At 39.9% G+C, this 20,204-nt stretch overlaps 1 protein-coding gene across 1 annotated transcript in view; it reads right to left on the bottom strand.

The window, feature by feature from the left end:
• Positions 1–1,760: 1,760 nt before the first annotated feature.
• TBC1D9 (TBC1 domain family member 9) overlaps positions 1,761–20,204 on the bottom strand; it is a 139,113-nt gene continuing 120,669 nt past the window's right edge. Inside the window, exons 14-21 of the mRNA XM_002745332.7 lie at positions 19,088–19,186; positions 18,842–18,910; positions 14,453–14,693; positions 9,220–9,285; positions 8,352–8,438; positions 5,304–5,378; positions 5,105–5,208; positions 1,761–3,898 (exon numbers count right to left, since the gene is read on the bottom strand). Of these exons, the coding sequence (XP_002745378.3) occupies positions 3,176–3,898; positions 5,105–5,208; positions 5,304–5,378; positions 8,352–8,438; positions 9,220–9,285; positions 14,453–14,693; positions 18,842–18,910; positions 19,088–19,186 (1,464 nt within the window). The 3' untranslated portion in view covers positions 1,761–3,175. The remainder of the gene's footprint in view (positions 3,899–5,104; positions 5,209–5,303; positions 5,379–8,351; positions 8,439–9,219; positions 9,286–14,452; positions 14,694–18,841; positions 18,911–19,087; positions 19,187–20,204) is intronic.

Here is a 20,204-nt window from a genome sequence, read left to right as displayed (position 1 = left end):
ACCAGGGAAGATGGTAAATCACAAGTTGAAATCAAAGAGAATAATTCATGGAGACACAAAAGTACATAACACAACCATGAACAACTAGAAATGTGCCGCCTGTCTTCTGGAAGTTGACTGAGGGTAAAATGATTCTCCCAGGCTGTCCTTCTGACATATCAAATGAGCCGACGAGCCTATTTGTCTTGCAGACTAAGCTGGAAATTTCAACTCAAGGGCTCAGGCTCCTTTATGTGCATCCTTTAGAAGTAAACACAGACTAAAACCTGCCATTATGCAGTATATTGCTGCTGTGATGAAAAGCACTATGATGTGCTTGAAAGAATAAGGACAAGATTGCAAAAATTCTCAGCATTCTAACAGAGACACAGGCTTTCAGAGAGACGAGGTACTCATTTACTGTCTCTTTCTTAATGATATGAAAAATCCTAGGCCCCTTTTCTTTATCCAGAGTTACACATTTAAGCACACTATTTCCTGCTCAATGCTGTCTTTGATTTTGGCAAAGTACAGGTGGGCAAGAGTGTTAGGTTTTGCAGTTATTACTTGAGGAATATTTAAGACATCAAAGACAAAAACACATGGAATCATGTGTAACAATCTTAGAGTCCAATAAATGACTAGTTACTTGATTAAACCAAACGGCATTATAGTGTGCTAATAAGGATTAAACAGGAATTTTCACTCATTACTTTACACAGAATGAGTCTTATTTTGTTAACATTTTAGGTTCGGAGTACATAGGAAGGTTTGTTATATAGGTAAACTATTGTCATGGGGGTTTGTTGTACAGATTTTGTCACTTGGGTACTAAAGTTGTAAACAATAGCTATTTTTTTATGCTCCTCTCCCTCCACCCACCCTCCACCCTCAAGAAGGCCCCAGTGTGTGTTGTTCCCTTCTCTGTGCCCATGTGTTCTTATCATCTAGCTCCCACTTACAAGTGAGAACATGTGGTATTTGGTTTTCTGTTCCTGCATTAGTTTGCTAAGGATGATGACCTCTAGCTCCATCCATGTTTTCGCAAAAGACATGATCTTGTTATGGCTGCATAGTATTCCATGGTGTATATATATCACATTTTCTTCATTCAGTTAGTCATTGATGGGCATTTAGATGGATTCTATGTCTTTGCTCTTGTGAACACTGGTGCAACAAACCTTCATGTGCATGTGTCTTTACAACAGAATGATTTCTATTCCTCTGTGTATATTCCCAGTAATGGCATTACTGGGTCGAATGGTAGTTCTGTTTTTAGCTCTTTCAGGAATTGCCACACTGCTTTCTATGATGGTTGGACTAATTCACACTCCCACCAACAATGTATTTGTGTTCTATTTTCTCTGCAACCTTATCAACATCTGTTATTTTTTGACTTTTTAATGATAGCCATTCTGACTGGTGTGAGCTGGCATCTCATTGTGGTTTTGAAGACAGACATGCAACCAACAAGCATATTTTAAAAAGCTCAATATATAATTCTATCAAGACAGTTGAAGGTGAGCAAAGAAAAAAAAAGCTCAATATCATTGATCATTAGGGATAAGTATTTTAAGTTAGATAATAGATAACAATTCTATTCCTTATTTTAAATATAGTCATTGATATATTGCAAATTGTATTTGTCTCTATATGTTTGCCTATAAAATTTATTTACTTAATCAAAATGGTTGCCTAATACAGTTTCCCCTGCAAAAGTTGTCAAAAGAATAATGTTATTGCCTTAGGCAGGAACTCAAGCACAAAGATAAAAATCCATATCGGAGTATTTGATGTATTTTATTTGTTCACATTTAGCCTATTTGAGGTTAGCACTACTTCATTTGACAGTTTAAAAATCATCCTGTAAACAGAATAAAAAACAGCAGCAATAGCGAAAACAAGGAGACAATGTATAATAAAATAAAGGAATGTCTTGAAAGGAATATTTGGAAGAAGCAAAGGAAATGAGACCATGATTATGAATTCAACATTCAGAAGAAAAAAAGTGTCCAACATCTGTAAAAAGCAAAATCATAACAGTATAAAAAAGCAAGAATTCAAAGTGCAGGTGCGCTAGTTTTCATTGCCACATCCATCCAGGAAATAGAGCATACTATTCTTTTATATAAAGTGACAAGTTCTGTTTTTTCAAAACATTCAGTTACATTATCTTGCAGATTTTTTTTCAGTTTACATTATCTCTACATTGATTTAATGGAAAGATGGTCATATGCAATATGCGGTATAAATTTCTTCAATCTATGGAGAATATGGAAATGGTAAAGTGTTTTAGTTTTTGCTTTATTTGTAGTAACAAGAAGCTAAACATCCAGTATCAGAAGCATCAGTACTTTTACTCTTTCAAAAACAAAAGCAAAGCAAAAACAAAAATCTATCATAAGCCCTCTGTCTTTGCTGCCACTTTCAGATTCTCTGTGACAAAAGACTGTTACTTTTTACTGAATTCTAATGAGTTGACATAAATAATCAGAACAATTTCTTAAATGCAAAATTTGTCTGGTATCTGTCTAAACTGATCAAATACAAGTGTTATTCTGGCATCATGTAAAAATCACTTACACTTTCATAACTGTTTAGAACCCCCAATGTTTTCCCTTTGAAAAGGAACATCTGTGGAATATGATTTTGAATAAAGGACTTTTATGAAATATATTTCAAATCTTAAAAATATTTTTAATACTTCCTAAAGTGGTGTAGGATTTACCGCTGCTGACAATGACTTCCACTTAAGATCAGTCTTGCATTTGTGGCTTTTCATTTTCCTTATAGCTCTAATTTTATTTAAAAAGCCTGAATACACAAATGACTGCTGCCTTACTTAGCATTAAACGGTACTATTTTTTAAACCATGTATACAGATCAACAGCAAGATTAGTAAGTTATAATACACACATATCACTGACAGATTCTTCTTTTTGTTTTTTAGAATTCACTAAATAAACTGTATTCTGGTAAATCCCCTCCCCGCAACAAGAGTGTACTGTACCTACATTGAGGTGTTTAAATATTTCTCCAACAGTTTTCATTGTATTACATTATGAAAACACTAGGCTTCAAGTCAGGTACTAATAAATATTTAATTTAAAAGGAAGAAAAAAAAAACCCAACACAGAAGAACATAAAAAAGCCCCTCCCCTCCCTCTCCTCCCGCTCCCCCGGGAAGGCGCACATGTCAGCCCGACATGGCCGAGATTTCGTAGTCACTGGCCGAGGTGAGGGGCTTGCCCATCATCCGGATGTTTTTTGCACTGGTAATCCTGGCCATCATGCACACGGGCTTGTCAAAGTACTTGACCAGGGCAGGCTCAGTTAAGAGGGAGGCCAGGAACTGCTCGAAGGTGATGGCCCAGTCCCGGTCCAGGCTGGTGCTCCGGGGCAGTGCCGCCGTGCCCTGGCCGCTGCGCACCAGGACGGTGTCCTCGCCGATGTCCTCGCAGTGCAGCTTGTCCTCCTCATGGGAGCCGGCACTCAGCACCGAGTATGAGGACATGGAGCTGTCGTCCTTTGTGTCATCGTCAGAGATCAGCATGGAGGAGCAGGCCCCGTTGTCCCGGGGCGAAGAGTCCTCCAGCTTGATGTCCTCCATCTGCCCTCCAAGAGAGTGTTCCTCGCTGTCGGCGGGCAGGCTGGCCGGCAGGGGCTCGACAGACTCCACCACGTAAGGCTGGCCCGGCCCTTTCTTGGGGAAGATCACACCTGGGATGGCCTGGTGGCAGGATGGTCCGCTGCCTCCGCTTCCGCCCTCCTTTGCAGGCTGGGGGACGAACAGCTTGCCGACCTCCCCAATCTCCAGCAGGAGGCTGGTCACCGCCGCGGTGGCATGGTATAGCTCCTGCTCATTGGGGTCTTCGCTGAACATGTTATACATTGTCTTACACAGTTCAATGAACTGCCCCTGAAGAGCGATTTGGAAAAACACAAAGAATGTGAAATCTTGAGGAAGCAGAGAGGCAGGACTGAAATGGACTGAAAAGCCATTTAAATGAGAATGCCTAAAAATCCCTAGGCTAGATGGATATGTTTAAAGTCTCTTATTGATGTTTCCATTTAAAATTTTTCTTTTGGAGACAGGGTCTCACTTTGTCTGCCAGGCTGGAGTGCAATGGTGCACTCACAGTTCACTGCAGCCTCAACCTCCTGGGCTCAGGTGATCCTCCCACCTCAGCCCCTCAGGTAGCTGGGACTACAGGGACACGCCACCATGCTCTGCTAATTTTTGTATTTTTTTTTGTAGGGAGGGTTTCGCTATGTTACCCAGGCCTAGTCTTGAACTCCTGGGCTAAGCGATCCTCTTGCCTTGGCCTCCCAAAGTGCTGGAATTATAGGCATGAGCCACCATGACCAGCTTATTTTCCCATTTTTAAAATTTGAAATATTTAAACATCTATATGAAAGTTGGAATGAAAAAGTAAACATCCATGTACAGATCACCTAGAATCAAGAAGGACTATGTCAAACATTTGTCTCAGTAACTATTTTCTTGTTCTCTTTTTCCTTTTTGAAACATCTTAAGGACATATGAGATGCATCTCTTTTCACATGTACACACTTCAGCATGTACTTCAATTTTTCCAAGGTTAGCTCCAATCCCTCCTCCCACAACACACCTCCCATCTCCCTGGACAAAAGTAATGCTTTCAGTCTCCACCCAGATGACTTCTGTTCTTTGATTATGAAACTTAGCATTTTCATCCTAGGTTATAATTATTTATATATTTTTTTCTTCCTTGTCTCACCAGCTTTTTAAGGAAAATGTGTCAAGACATCTTTGTAGCTAAGTACAGTGATGTGAAAACAGCATGTGTTAGTCTTTCAAGTATCTGAGGGTATTTTTAATGATTGGAATAAGATGCATAAATTCTCAAAACTGAATTATGTTGTGGTTCACATTTTCTCTGGGGATGTCATTTTCTCACAATGGAGCATATTTTTGATGCATAAAAACATGCACTAAATAGGTCCAAACAGATACTAATTAACTGTCCCAAAGTTATCATTATTTTTGAGGGGGATTGATTCTACATTTATTGATGACTTTTAAGTCATAGAAAAAAGAGCATCCAGGTTTGAAGTGAGAATGATTTGAACTTTAAGCACTTACCTGATTTAATTTGGGTAAATCCTTTGCATTCTTTGACTTAGATTTATTTTCTGGAGTCCAGAGTCTCAAATAATTACGATTTTCTTGGGAATTTGCTCTTTTCCCTACAACCCAAATGTTAAGAAGTTAAGCACTTACAGACCAAAACACAAGTGTGCAACCAGCAAGAAGGTAAACATATAGAAGAGACCATCCATACCTTTGTCTGGCTTTAGGCTCACCGTAACGAAGCCATCATCTGCACCCTGTTTGCTTCTGCTATCCAATCCAACAACTACCGAGAAATATTAAAAAGTAGAATGTGATATAATATGACCGTGGAGTTAGCATTTGTAGCGGAAAAGAGAAGACTATCTAAATAGGGTTGCCTAATTTAGCAAACAAATGATAAAAACTCCCAAAACAAAATAAAGCATTCAGTTAAATTTTAATTTCAGATAATTTTTTTTGGGGGGGGGATAAGTATAACCCTGACATTACAGGGAACATACTTACACTAAGAAAATTATCTTTTATCTGAGATTCAAATTTTATTGCATGTCCCATTATTTTATCTGACAACATTATCTCTAGATAAAGGACCTCCACAGAATTCTTTCTCACAGTCTGGGTTCAGTGTACAATTAAAAATTAATGGAGGGCCAAGTGCTGTGGCTCATGCCTGTAATCCCAGAACTTTGGGAGGATGAGGTGGGCAGATCAGACTTGAGGTCAGGAGTTCAAGACCATCCCGGCCAACATGGTGAAATCCTGTCTCTACCAAAAATACAAAAATTAGCTGGCCTGGGCAACTATAGAAAAACTCTGTCTCCAAAAAAAAAAAAAAAAAAATTAATGGGATGATGCCACATAGTCTTCAGTACTTAAAAAATGGTAGTACCCCAATGAACATTGATTTCTCACCTCTCTTTTCTACATTATCATTTAACTTTGCATATATGAGACTGATTTTTTTTAAATATTTTTTTTGCTAAAATATTATATGCTATAAAACTGCTTCAGATTTATAATTTGGTACTTCAAAAATATAACTTTTAAGGAAACTACTTAAAACTGTTCTGTATTCTTAAAACAAGACATTACAGAGCACATAGGGGCTTCAAAACAGGGAGATGTACGATGCTCTCAGCTTCCCATGCAGTTTGTCGGCTGTTAGAGTGCGTTCCAGTACTTCTTCAACCGCCCAAAGCTGGCTGGTCAGCCAGAGATATGGCCTTTACTGTATTATGTGTCAAATTAATCTCAGCAGCTTTTAAGACACAGTGAGGAAGGTGTACTATATATTGTTAGGAAATTTGTCTCCTCTTAATGTTGAAAATGATTTAGAAAACAAGTGGATATTTAAATATATTTAACATACTGTAAGTCCATGCAGTGGAGACTGTATAGCCATTTAAAAGCCACGTTTTCAAAGACATTTTAGTGACCAAGTAATATTCTCACTGGATTTTAAGTAAAAAAAAAAAAAAAAGCAGGATACAAAACTGTGCAGGTAGTTTGAATCCCAGTTTTACATATATCTATGGTGTGTGTGTGTATCTGTATAATTTGAATAAAAAAACTGAAATGAAATATTTCAACGTTAATTATTAGTTATCTTTTTATGGTAAGATTCTAAGACAGCTTTGGCTTAGTTAATATATTTTTCCTAAATCTTAAAAATTTCCACACAAAGCAATAGTCCCTTTGGCCTTGGGAAACCTTCTTCAAAAAGCATCTTTCAATGATATTACATGCTATTGGCATGTGACCCTTCCTTTCAATGATATCACATGCTATTGGCTTGTGACCCTTCCTGAAGCATTTCTAAAACAAGAGAATCTCTTTCTGAGATGAGTGTCTGCCAAGAAATGTGTGGTGAGCATTTTGTAGCCAGAATGTGACTGCTAATGATATTAGGTTGGTGTAAAAGTAATTGTGGTTTTTGCCATTACTTTCAATATATAATATTAAGAATATGTAGGATCACTACAGCACTAAACAAAAAGTCTTATACATTATATTATTAGGTCCTGACTATACTCTATATGATCTTTCTCCACACAAGCAAACTGAGGCTCACACAGGAATCTGCCTGCACTCACCTAGATAACAACATACATAGCTAGTGTTCTGTCCAAAGCTCCTACCCTCAACTTGTATTGCCAGTCGTAAGACTGAGCCTGGCTTACTCTCTCTACAAATATCACTTAGGTGCTTTCTGTAGAAAAAGCAGGTTTATGGTGTGCCTATTTGGAGATGGCAGATCTATAGTCTGCTAATTTGGGGACGGCAAAACTTGAGGCAAAAGAACCCAGGAGAAACCTGCATTTACTTTTGGACTTAGGTGAGTTAATAAAGTTGACTTAGTGATTTCTCTCCCCTCTTTTTAACTTGGCATATATGAGGCAAGATTTTAGTGATGAATTAGAAGTGACTTATTGCAGTAGCAAGCTAAGAGACAATGCTAGATTCATGTAAGACAAACCAGTTTGTGACTTAATATATAAAGTTGGAGACATATATGAGTTAAATCCTATCTCCGTAGATCTATCATCCACAGAGAGCAGGGGTCGGCATACTTCTTCCATAAAGGACCAAACAGTGACTATTTTGGGCTTTGTAGGCTAGACTGTCTCTGTTTTAGCCACTCAATTCTTCAGCATGGAAACAGCCATAGGCAATACATATATAAACAAGTTTGGCTGTCTTCCAACGAACCTATTTATAGGCATTGAAGTTTCAATTTCATATACTTTTCATGTGGCAAAAATATTATTTTACTTTTGACTTTTAAAAACCATTTAAAAATGTAAAAAAACATTCTCAGTTCACAGGCTGTAAAAAATAGGTGGTGGGCTAGATTTGGTCTGCAGGCCATAGTTTGCCAACTTCCGTTACAGAGCAAACACAGATATAAAGAATGCTTTCTGCTAGAAACGCTAGTTCCAATTCTGGATGGTTGCCTAATAGGATAATATTCTTAACGAGGCTAACCCTAGCAGAGGGAAGGCAGCATAGTATATAGCTCTACAGGACATGAGTTTCCTAATCTACTGGGAAACAATGTACATGGTTCCTTCAGTGGGCTGAGGTACCTGCTGACCAAAAATTGTCTAATCTTAAAAGTTGGAAAAGAAATTAACCAATTAGGAAACCATATTCACATACTTCTTTGATTGACTAGCTTTGGAGGCAAGTCTTTTTCCATTAATGGAGTGCTCCGTAGAAAACAAATATAATATCTTTGATGAGGAAAGTCACTTACCATGTGTACATTCTGGGGTGATATCTTCAAAGAAGTACTGAGTTGCTTCAAAAGCAGAATCTGGCTCATCTTGGTCAGAGGATGGCTCTAGGGAAGGGAGGAAACATAATTCTCACATTGGTAAGGCCATAGCCCAGTCAAAGTATGCTTAATTATTAAATAAAATGACATAAGGCAGGATGAGAAGCTAAAGTTACAAAGTTGGGGTGGGGCGGTAAGTGGCTGCTGTCTCTAAACCTTAGTGGAAGGGGTCACTCCCTTTCTAACTCCATCTTCCCTTTTAACAACCCCACACCAAAGTGTTCCTTTATATTTTCTGTTGCATGGAGAATTTTCCAAGTTGTATGAAATAATCCTTTGTGAACAAAATTTTAGGAAATTGTATGCTGCAAAGAGAATTCCCAAATCTAGTTTTATCCTGCCTCTATTGTTAGAGCCAATCTCATCTCATTTTTAAAAGTATTTGCTAGATAGATTCCAGCCAGTACCAACTTGTTTAAAATTGAACTCAAAACCTCACCATTTTCCCCACTTGATCCTTCAATGTTCCTACATTCCTTCTCTCTCTCTCTCTCTCTCTCTCTCTTACAATCCGTGTACCCCAGATTACAAGTGCCATTTATTCTTTCTCTTTCAGAAGGCTGACTGCTCTTTTCTGTTACAACTCATCTTCACACAGGTGAATGACCATAGAATCAAGTGCATCCTGATTCAAGAACTTACACAAATTATCTTGGTTCAGTCAGTTCTTAGTGACTCATGAATGACTGTGTATATCAAAAAGAAGACATCAGGTTACACCTATAAAAGAGACTTCAGGCCAGCTCATGGTTACAGACACATGTGCTGTTCCATGGAGCTCACTTACCAGGCAAGACGTGCATTTTGTACAGGAGTTTGAGCTTCTCTGTGAGGTCCCCATGGCATGCAGCACCTAGAAGTCATATAAGTGCCAATGTGAAATGCATCATGTGTGCCAGTCATCTCCAGGCCTAGTATTCCCCTAAAAAGTTCATTTCTTATAACTTCCTACCAAGACATTGTGTGCTGAAAGGTCTGGCCAGGATCTATTTGGTTTAAGAGCTCAGGAACCAGGATGGCTAGTTTCAAATTCTCTGAATGTACTATGTATGTGCTCTTGGGAGAGTTAAACTCTACCTTGGTTTTCCCTCTGTAAGGTGAGATGGTACTAGAAGATTCTACCAGTGACCTTGGTGTCAGGACTCCATAAAATGTCAGAACTAAAGGTGTTAAAACACAAAAAGTACCTAGAATAGTGCCTGGCACCTAACAAACTAGCCTTATTAATGAGAAAGGTCATGTGACTGGGCCACACCATGTTAAATAACTATTAGAGTTTAGAAATAATTTCAAGATGTGTTTGATAACACTTCAAATTAGTCATTTTAGAAATTTTTTAGTTGTTTTTGAGCTCCTAAGTATTTCCTTATTTTCATTTATCCTAACCTTTCTGTCATTATATCATCATAGTTTCAGTCAAAAAAATCCTATGCTGTTTTCCCCTCAAAGTCCATATTTATTGCTAGAACCAGAAAATCCTTTGTAAATACATATTCTCAGAGCACGTAAAGATAACTGAGATTTGGAAAAAGGAAAATAGGAATCATAGAATCTGGGTTGGAAAGGACCTTAGAGGTTATCTTGTCTGACCTTCCGCTTAATGTAGGATCTCCTCTCACACACCCCTGTGAGACAGGACTCCAGCATCTGCTGAAACATTCTCAAAGATGGGGAAACTCAATACAACCAGAGGCATTCCATTCCAAGCGGTGTTCTCTAAATGCTCAAAGTTCTTCTATAATTTTTACTTTGGTCTAATGACCTTTAACGGGTAGTCTCAACTTTATGAAGTCTGTGAACCCCTCAAAATGCAAAATATTATGTATGTGCATGTTACTTTGCAGAAAGAAAATGTCCATAGTCTTCATCAGATCTCAGAGTCCATGACTCAAAAATGGTTTAAACAACTCCTCTTTCTCTTACCCCACTCTGTAAAGCCAAACAGAATGGGGGTCTCTCCTCTTTCATGCAACAATCCTTCAGCGTTTAAGAACAGCTATCCTATCTTCCTCAAGATTATCTTACTGGGGCAACTTTATCTTCCCAGATGAGATCTCTCCAATATTTTCAATTTTCTCATATGATGTGATTTGTATATCTTTCCCTATTATTATCCACATCCACCTTATGTGTTAATTTCTCAATCAATATTCCTCTGGAATGAGTTCCAGAAGCCTCTTGGCCACTCCAGGGAATAGGGGAATTGTTCCTGACTCTTCCATTAGTATAGCCTAAGCATGGATTCAACTGTTCACATTCACAGTGGAGTTTATTAGTGATCGTATGGTTAACTAAACCTCCGGAAGTTTGCATGATTAATCAAACTAATCGTGAAAATGATGAGACCATCATTTATTAACCATGCACTCTGTGTTAAGCCCTGTGCCAATTACTTCACATGTATAATCTCATTTATATCTCATCATAATTCTATAAAATGGGCACAATTATGATTCCCATTTTATGGACAAGAAAAATTGGGCTTATTGAGGTTAAGTAATTTGTTCAGGGTCATAAACAAGTGACAGGTCCAGGATTTGAATCTGGATTTGTCTGACTCTCAATTCCTTGCTGGAAACCACTATTACAGTACATGCAGACATCCTAGCTAGTTCTTTAACAATTATTTCTTTAAATGTAGAACATATATTTATCCTTATCATTTTTTTGCCAATCATTTTGTAACAGTGAAACAGCAAAAGAACATAACTAACCAAATTTTGTTTAAGGAACCTTTACCTGCATGTAGGCTAGGATAATTTTAGAGCACTAAGATAATATACAAAAACAGCAATCATGTAGTTTTAAAATTTAACTCTGGAATAAAAGGAGAAGTGTGCAAAAAACTATGTTTTGCTAAAGATTCGTAGTAGCATTACAACCTGACCAAGATAAAGTAGTTCCCAACCTCCTCAGACTCCGGCTGGTGCCCAGATGTCTGCATTGTCTGTCACCTCTTGATGCCAACTGCTTCTCATCCCCCTGCCTTTAACACAAAAAGAGCCTAAAATCTGTACTGACTCAAGATGGTAGTTTAGGATGCTAGTCTGCCATTTTCTTGATGTGCTAGCTCTCAAAATAAATCTGCTTTTCTTCCCACCCAGGAAACTCTTGTCTCTTGAGTTTGTTTTTCAAAAGGTGAGCAGCCAAACCTGAGTTCAGTTACAATTTCTGTCTATCATAATTTTTAAAAACCTACTTTTGCCACCTAACATATAGGCAGTCTCTTCCACCTTCATGTGGTCCCACCTATTCAATAAGTAACTGTTCTCTGCCTTCGTGGCTCAAGGTGTCTGCTGAGTCCAGTAGAGGAGAATGAGTAGTAATCATAGTGACAATCATAACAGACATTTTTTGAGCCACTCTTCTAGGAAATTTACTTGAATTGTTTCATTTAGTTTTGATGGTAACTATCGTACAAATAAGGATGCAACAACAAAGAGTCCAAATACTGGGCCCAAGGGTACTAGTGAATACTCTCTCAGTTGAAATGAACTTATTACCCATCACTTTTGGGTGTAGTGTTCAGCCAGTTATACAATCACCAATTTCCATTGATAATAAATATTTATCCAATGACTGGCTTTATCATGGCTCATTATGCTATGTTTACAGACTCTTAAGTTTCAGCCACACTGTTGGAAAAAGAGGCACAGCTAATTTATGGCTTCTGATGGTAACCCCTCATTTCTAATTCCACAATTACTCTATCCAGTAATTTCTAGCGGGATCTCTCTGGGTATTGATATTAAAATTAATGACACGTTTTTCAGAATTTTAGTTTTGTGTCTTTTTGAGGTGGAGTCTCACTCTGTCATCCAGGCTGGAGTGCCATGGCGTGATGTTGACTCACAGAAACCTCTCCCTCCTGGGTTCAAGCGATTCTCGTGCCTCAGCCTCCAGGGTAGCTGGGATTACAGGCACCTGCCACCATGCCTGGCTAATTTTTTTATTTTTAGTAGTGACAGGGTTTCACCATGTTGGCCAGAATGGTCCTGAACTCCTGACCTCAAGTGATCTGCTCACCTTGGCCTCCCAAAGTGCTCGGATTACAGGCATGAACCATGGAGGCTGGTCCATTTTTTAAGTTTCTTTAAACACAGAATTTCTCATTTCTGCTTGACTTGCCCATCTCCATAACTATAACTGACAACAGCTCTGCAATCACAGCTGAGAGTTTTCCCAGTAAGCTGGGGTATAGTTTACTTTGCTCAGGAACTCAACTGCATTCTGAAGTCTAAATACTCTTTCCCAATGTTTTCTCTATGCTGGACTTCAAGCCCCTTTTTCCCTTCTCAAAGATTTGAAGAATCTCTTTACTGGAGTTGACTGAATTTAAGTAAATCAAAATTTTTTGTTTATTTCTGTCACTTTCTACATGTAGAACCTGTCTTTTTTTTTCCTCCGCTTTATTTTTGCCCAAAGGCATTTTAAAAAAAATCTCCTTTTTAATGGATACCTATATGACAATCAGTAATTACCTTGGAAGTAAAAAAGGTTAGCATAGGGTCAAAGAGGTCTGCCTTTTGTTATCCTCAGTATAGAGTAGTGAGAAAAGGATAAGTTTTCAGGACAGATAACCCTGGTTTGAATCCTGGGTCCGGCATGTATTAGCTATGCCTCTCAGTTCAGTAACAGATACTTACTGGTTTGCTAAAAACTAATGTTCCAGCAAGTCACTTTAACTTCTCCAAGCTTCTATTTCTTTAGCTAAACATGGGGATAACAGTAGCAAGCAGGTAGGTAATAAAGTATAATGGTAACAGCACAAATTATGCCTCTTGGGTACTTGGAATCAAACACAGAGTTTGTAGTTGCATGCCCTTAGACAAATTAAATGCACATAAAATGTGCACAGAAAAAGCATTAGGGCAGTGCCAGGCATGGAGTAAATGCTGAATAAATGTCAGTTATCACTATCATTATTACATCTAAGAGCTTTTGTTTAGATTAAGTAATATAGTAAAAGTTCTAAAGTATCACAACAGTATCTGCTCTCTAAATAAATGTGAACTCTCCCATGTTCCCTCTTCTAAGCATATAGATGACTGCTTTATACAATTTTCGTTTTAACCTCAGGACCCTACCTACATCCCTTTCCTTTTTAAAAAACCATCAGCTTCCTCTGACCTTTATGCCTTTTGGATATAACCCTAACAGATTAAGGATGTTCTTTGGAAATGTTGGCTCTATGCCTGACATTTTCTCTTTCCTTGGGTAATTCTTTTTAAAGTATATGGCCCAAGGTCATAGAGTAGCACAATTCAAATTTTAAACAAATTGTTCTTACCTCATTCTGGCATAATGCCTGCTATACTTTCTATCTCACGTCAGGTGGGCCAAGCTCCACCATCATGCAGCTTTTGTGCCCAGTTATAAAAGGAACAAGAGTCCAAAAGGCAGTCATATGTAGGGCAGTGAGCAAGTCAGACAGGGAACTGATGGGCAGCTGCCCTCATGTTGTGATGAGGTGTGGGGTGAGGCTTGGCCTGTTCCTGCTGGAAGGTCCCTCCTCCCAGGAAAAGGGAGAGAAAAAACTTCCACTGAGGCTGCAGGCTGCTATGGTGCTCCTTTATTAAGAACATTAAATAATGTTTTATGAAACTCTGAAATTACACATAATAAAATTTATTTTATTATGAAATATATGTTTTATGCAATTATATATAACAAAATATATTCAATAAAATATTCTATATAATTTTTTTTGGTCAAAGAAAAGCAATCCACCAGCCCAAACATTTGTCTCTTGTAAAACTATCTCAGTCTATGGTTTCAGTGTTTATGTTGGCATTTCACTGTCTTGTGACTTCTCTACTAATGTATTTTTAACTAGTGCTGAGGACTGTCTGATGTAGAAGGCAATGATTTACCCATATACTATGTTCATGAAAAACTCATTTTATAGTCAGTTTGCAAACCTCCACATGTGCTTCTGCGGCCCTGAGGGCAGCATAGGGAACCCTGGGGCACAGCTCCGTCATCCCATCCCAACGCATGCAACAGTACCACATCCTTACTTAGCCCAGAGACGAACTCCCGGAAGTTAATCAAAGAGTCTCCATTTTCATCTAATAACTGGAACAAGCGGGAGGCCAGAATGTCAGAGTGAGTTCCACACGCCCAAGGAAAGAGAAGAGCAAACATCCCCTTGAACTGCTCGAAGTCAATGCGATACTGTTCAAGGTACGGCAAGCTGGGGTCGTGTCGGTCCAGCGCGTTGCTGCTCCCACCCCAGTAGCAGCTGGTAAGGTGTTCTGCCTGAGAAAGAAAGAACGGATGATCACTGGGGAGTCTCTCCTGCAGCAAATGCCAGAAATAAAAGGCCTGTCCTCCAGTTTGGAAAGGGCTCAGGTCAGTCTATCAATCTGTGTGGATCCCCTGGGGCCGGGCTATGATCTCAGGGCCCCCTCAGTCTTCCAGTTCTACACAGGCCTCCATTTGACCAGCCCTTCAACGCCTCCACACCAACCATTTCTGCAGTTTACATTTGGAAGTTCGGCTTCAATTACTGGGGTAGGTGAAGAAAAAAGGGGAAGTCTCCTCCCACCACATTCTCTTCCCCCTTACCTATACACTCACGTACATTCTAGAACTAACTCCCATAAAGAGAAAGAAATTTTTTAGCTTAAATACATAGTATGCTACTTGAAAAAGACAGGAATTTAGTTAACATGAACACCTTGTTTTTTAGGTGACAATGGTAAAGTCCAGACTTTATGCGGCTCACATGAGGTCAACCAACCAATTAGTTAAAGCAGAATCATGATGAGATTTTGGGTTTCTTAACTCCCATACATACATGATTATGTATCATACATAATCCCTGCTTCCCTGCTCAACAAAAATAACATAAATAAGATCAGAGTCACACAGCATTCAACCTACAAGTGTGTGGTCATCCAATCTCACACATCCCCAAAAGCTCTAGAAAAATTATTAGCATAGGAGCCACTACAGTGAGCAGAATAGAGATCTGGACCCAACAAAGGGCTTCCTGTTCCTGGCCTTGGAAAAAATGCAGCCTCTTTGCTCATGAGGTAATAATGATTCTGGTAGAAATATCCATCCCTTTTAGGAAGACCACAAAAATAAAGCATGTGCTAGAAAGTTCTGAAAGAATGCCCTCACCCCCCCCCCCCACAGCCATTGTAGTTAACCCTGGGTGGCAGGTGGGGAAGAAAGGAGGAGCTTTTCACAATTGTTTATTGGGAATTGTACTGAAAAAGCTAAAAAGAGGAGTGGGAGTAGGGAAGAGGGGAGGAAGGAGAGGTGGAGAACAGAACCCATCAGGTTTTTTGCAAAACAATCTTGAGAGAATAAAGGAAACTGTGTCGAAGTTCCTCAGGGTTTGGGGCTGCATTCCTGGCTGTGGGGTGGAGGCAGGGTGTGTTAGAGGGAGGGGGGCAGATGCTGAGCTCGGAGTGGCCCGCTGGGTTGAGCTGTACTCTGAAAGAACATGAGTGGAGCCAGCAGCCCTCTGTGGGCAGCATGGTGTTGGTGATATACTCTGGGAAGGAGCCCCTTTATCTGAGCTACGTCAGTTGACAAAGGTTACCCAAAGCATATCCTGTTAACTAAGCACCCCATGTAGCTCTGAACCTGGCCTGAACATCAGTGCAGGCACTTGCATGGCGCTCACAACCAACAGGAGAAAACAAGCCCTTCAGGTCATCTCCCTTGTTCCTTGCTGAGAGCCCATAGGCCATCATCTGGGGACTTTGGGCACAGAGACTGAATCAGAAGGGCTAATTTGGAAAGAGTTTAAGAGAAACTAGGGCAAAGGGCCCTGAACCACATTTTCCAGGAAATATGCCTCAGGGTGCATTCTGTAACCTTTTCTCCTCAAGTTCTACCCAAAAGCCTGTGCAGTGAGCTCCTTGGGAGGAGGACTGTATCAGGCCTTTGTATCTCCAGAAAATACCCAAAAATGGGCTTTAAACAAATTTTTTTAAGAGACAGGGTCGCATTCTGTTGCCCAGGCTGGAATGCAGTGGCGTGATCCTGGCTCACTGCAGTCTCAACCTCCTGGGCTCAAGTGATCCTCCTACGTCAGCCTCTGGGCTACAGACATGCGTCACCGTGCCTGTCTAATAAAAAAAAAAAATTTTTTTAGTGATGGGTCTTGCTATGTTGCCCAGGCTAGTCTCAAACTCCTGGGCTCTAGTACTTTTCCCTCCCACCTCAGCCTCTCAAGTACCTGGGATTACAGGCATGAGCGACTACACCTGGCTCTAGAAACTGGCTTTTTAAAGTACTAAAAAGTCTGGCAGGGTGACTGACACATAGGGATGACTCAATAAATGTTTGAGAAAATGAATGAAAGCCAACTGAAGTGTTAAAATGATTCCACACAGTGTCCATAACTGAAGTTTTATCTTGGATTCTTTAGTAGAAGAGACTCTTATCCCATCCCTGACACCAACTGAGTCTCAACTCTCTTCTGGGTCCTCAATAGAGCTGGTGAACTAGTGTTGTCAACACACCCTTAGGGCAGAGTTTTGAGTATAAGAAAAGTTTGCTTTCTTCAGCATATTCTCAGGGTTCAAATGACACATCTGGTATCTGAAGATATACAGAACAGAGTACAGCAGTGCCCAGGTTAAGATGTGGCTTCAATGACTTCCAGATCTGGGACTTCTGTACAGACAGCCCTGGTCTTCCTCCTCCTGCTTTTCCCCCAGTTGGCCTCCCCTGTCCACTGTCACAGCCCTTTCTCTTACTTGTTCATGCTCTCGCTGACTCCAGCTGCTACTTCCACTTCTGTTTAGCTCCCCTGAGAATCCTGGCCCTGCGCCCATGCCCTGTGAAGATTTCTTCTGGTCCTGAGCATCCCTTAAAAACCTGATCTCAGTTACATCATTGTTTTCTTCTTCCTTAAGTATCTCCAACTTACATTACAGGAGCAATTAGCTACAGGTGCTTAACATGTATGAATAAAATATTCATGAGCTGGCACACCACAGAGACTGCACCCTCAAGTGCCGGATGCAGGGGCACTGCTGTGTCCTGTTAATAATGCTGATGCTGCACCAAGTGCACCACCAACCAGCCTGGATACCCAGAGTGCTTCCATATTTCTGGGCCTCGGCTTCCTCATCAGAAGAAGGCAAGGACTTTGTTATATTGAGAACTAATCACTAATTTATCTCTGAATTCAACATACACGTTTGGAAGACCTACGAGGGCAGAGACTCCAGTATTAGTACTATACTAGTGTATTTTACCAGGCACTAGTGACACAAGCATAAATAAAATGGTGGTGCCCTCCAGGGGCCAACAGGTAGGGGGCAACATCAGCAAGAGCAGTCCTAAGCAACCACGTTTTCTGACTGTAAGAACTAGAATACCAGTGTTCAGCTCTGGTTTTTATGTTCGTTTCTTTCTATTTTCTCCTGTACTATCTTTGCAATTCTCAAAGCAGCCAAATTTAGTTCTGACAGTAATTAGAAATTGTGATGAAATTGGCACCTGCATAAAAGGCATCTTTTAAACATTTTTTCCTGTTGATTACCACTTTTTTTGTTTTTTTTGAGACAGAGTCTCACCAGGCTGGAGTACAATGGCATGATCTCAGCTTACTGCAACCTCTGCCTCCTGGGTTCAAGTGATTCTCCTGGCTCAGCCTCCCGAGTAGCTGGGATTACAGGCACATGCCGCCACACTCAGCTAATTTTTTGTATCTTTAGTAGAGATAGGGTTTCACCATGTTGGCCAGGCTTGTCTCAAACACCTGACCTCGTGATCCACCTGCCTCACCCTCCCAAACTGCTGGCATTCTGTAATCCCAGCACTTTGGGAGGCTGAGGTGGCGGTCAGGAGTTCAAGACCAGCCTGGCCAACATAGTGATCATCATCACTACTTAAAAAAAAAAGAAGACAAATACAAAAACTAGCTGGATGTGGTGGTGCGTGTCTGTAATCCTGGCTGTACCTGGGCAACAGAGTGAGAGCAAGACTGTGTCTCAAGGAAAAAAAAAAATCAAGATTGGTAGGTGCTGAATTAAAAAAAATCACAGAAATTTAACCAATTATGCCTTTCCTTCGGTATTTAAAGAGCTTTATGTTAACCACATAAGGGTGTTTTTACAGCTTAACATAGGAAATAACAATTTGCAAGAATTCAGGCAGAACTTAAACCTGCTCACCATTGTTTGAATAAGTATTATTAAGCAGTAACCTATTTTCTTAGGTTCAAGGAAACGACTAGAATATTACATAGAGTGCAAGGGAACTAAAATGTCAATTAAATTGGTTCTAAGAGTGTTTCTTTTCATATTAAGTACTCCAGTTTTGTACTTTCAGTTCTATCTTCCTATTTATGTTATCCCTTATCAGAAAAATCCAGAACTGAATTAAAGTGAACTTCTTTACGCCTTTGAATGGACATGAATTATTTTGAAACCCACCTTGAAAAGAGCATAAAGTTCTTCCAGCTCATCCATGGTAAAGGAAGTTTCTGTCACAATGGTTCGTACCTATAAAAATATTAAGCACAATGAATTTCACAAACTCAAAAAATGTCATGCTGGGAAAATCCCTGATTTTCCCCTTTCAAATTGTTTTCCATCTGTCAGGCAGGAATTCACAGCCAGCAGGAGCGTGAGGAACGAAGAGGACGGCGAAGGCTGCCTGCTGCCTCTCAAAGGACTTACCACGTTGCGTTTCGTAGTATCCTCCAGTGTCTGGATCACTTTCAGTCTCTGTTTGAATCTCATCTGTTCAATCAAATCTGCCCGGATAGTTCCGAATTTCTGGAAAGGAGCAATATTGGTGTCTCTGAAAACACCTGTTACGGTACACAATGTCCTGTTTGCAGAATGCCTGCAACACACTCTTGACACATGAAAGAAATGACTTGTCACATGACAGGCATCTTATACTACACCTTTAGTTGCTGTTTTAAAGCCATCGAGCAACCAGAAAGAAATATCTGGAAATTCTCAGGCATCTTATTAGTTGAATTAAATTTCAGAGTCAAATGTACCTTCCTCAAGTCATCAAGTTTGTCAAGAAGAAGGGCTAAATAAGGCTACCTGTATATGAACAAACACTTCAAAGAAAGAATCTCAACTAGCAGAACGGTCTAAGGCTAATAATTAGACTAGGAGATTGGAAGAAACCTCCAACCCTGTGTGAGGCTTTCTGCTCCTGACCACTAGGTTCAAGAGCATCTGTCCATCTGGCCCAGAAATGCATGCTGTGTGTCTCCTGATGGTGGACACTGGGAGCTAGCCATCTCTTCAAGCTCCCTAGTACTCCCTAAATGTTTGTTGTCAAACGCCAAACCAGTCTGTCCATCTGAAGGCAGAGAAAGAATTTGTAAGGTTTTATATCTCTTAGTGATGCAAAAGAAAGACAAAGAAACCCTGCTTAAAGTATGAAGCTCAGCCCATGGAAGCAGTGACTGCAACAGTTAAACATATTTGGAAATCCAAAAAGGTATCTGAGACAGGTCTCAATCAGCTTAGAGGTTTATTTTGCCAAGGTTGAGGACATGCCTGGAAAAGAGAGATGCAAGTCACAGTAGAATATGTGGCTTGTACTTTTTCCAGGGAGGATCTTTAAGACTTCAGTATTTCAAGGGGGAAAAGGGGGAAAAAAAGGAGGGTATGGTCACATTCTTGGGAGGCTTTGATCACTGCTCACTGAATACACATGTTGTATGTGAAAAGATGGGGTAGATGAAACAGTCAACTGTGTATTTGTCTGGCACTCAGTAAATCTGCACTTTACATAAGATAAAGTAAACATCAGCAGAGGAAGATGTTA

The sequence above is a fragment of the Callithrix jacchus genome, chromosome 3 (genome assembly GCF_049354715.1).
Source record: "Callithrix jacchus isolate 240 chromosome 3, calJac240_pri, whole genome shotgun sequence".
In the NCBI taxonomy this organism is placed as follows: Eukaryota; Metazoa; Chordata; class Mammalia; order Primates; family Cebidae; genus Callithrix; species Callithrix jacchus.
The sequence above is the reverse complement of the archived record's forward strand: the minus strand, read 5'-3'. Positions and strand labels throughout refer to the sequence as shown.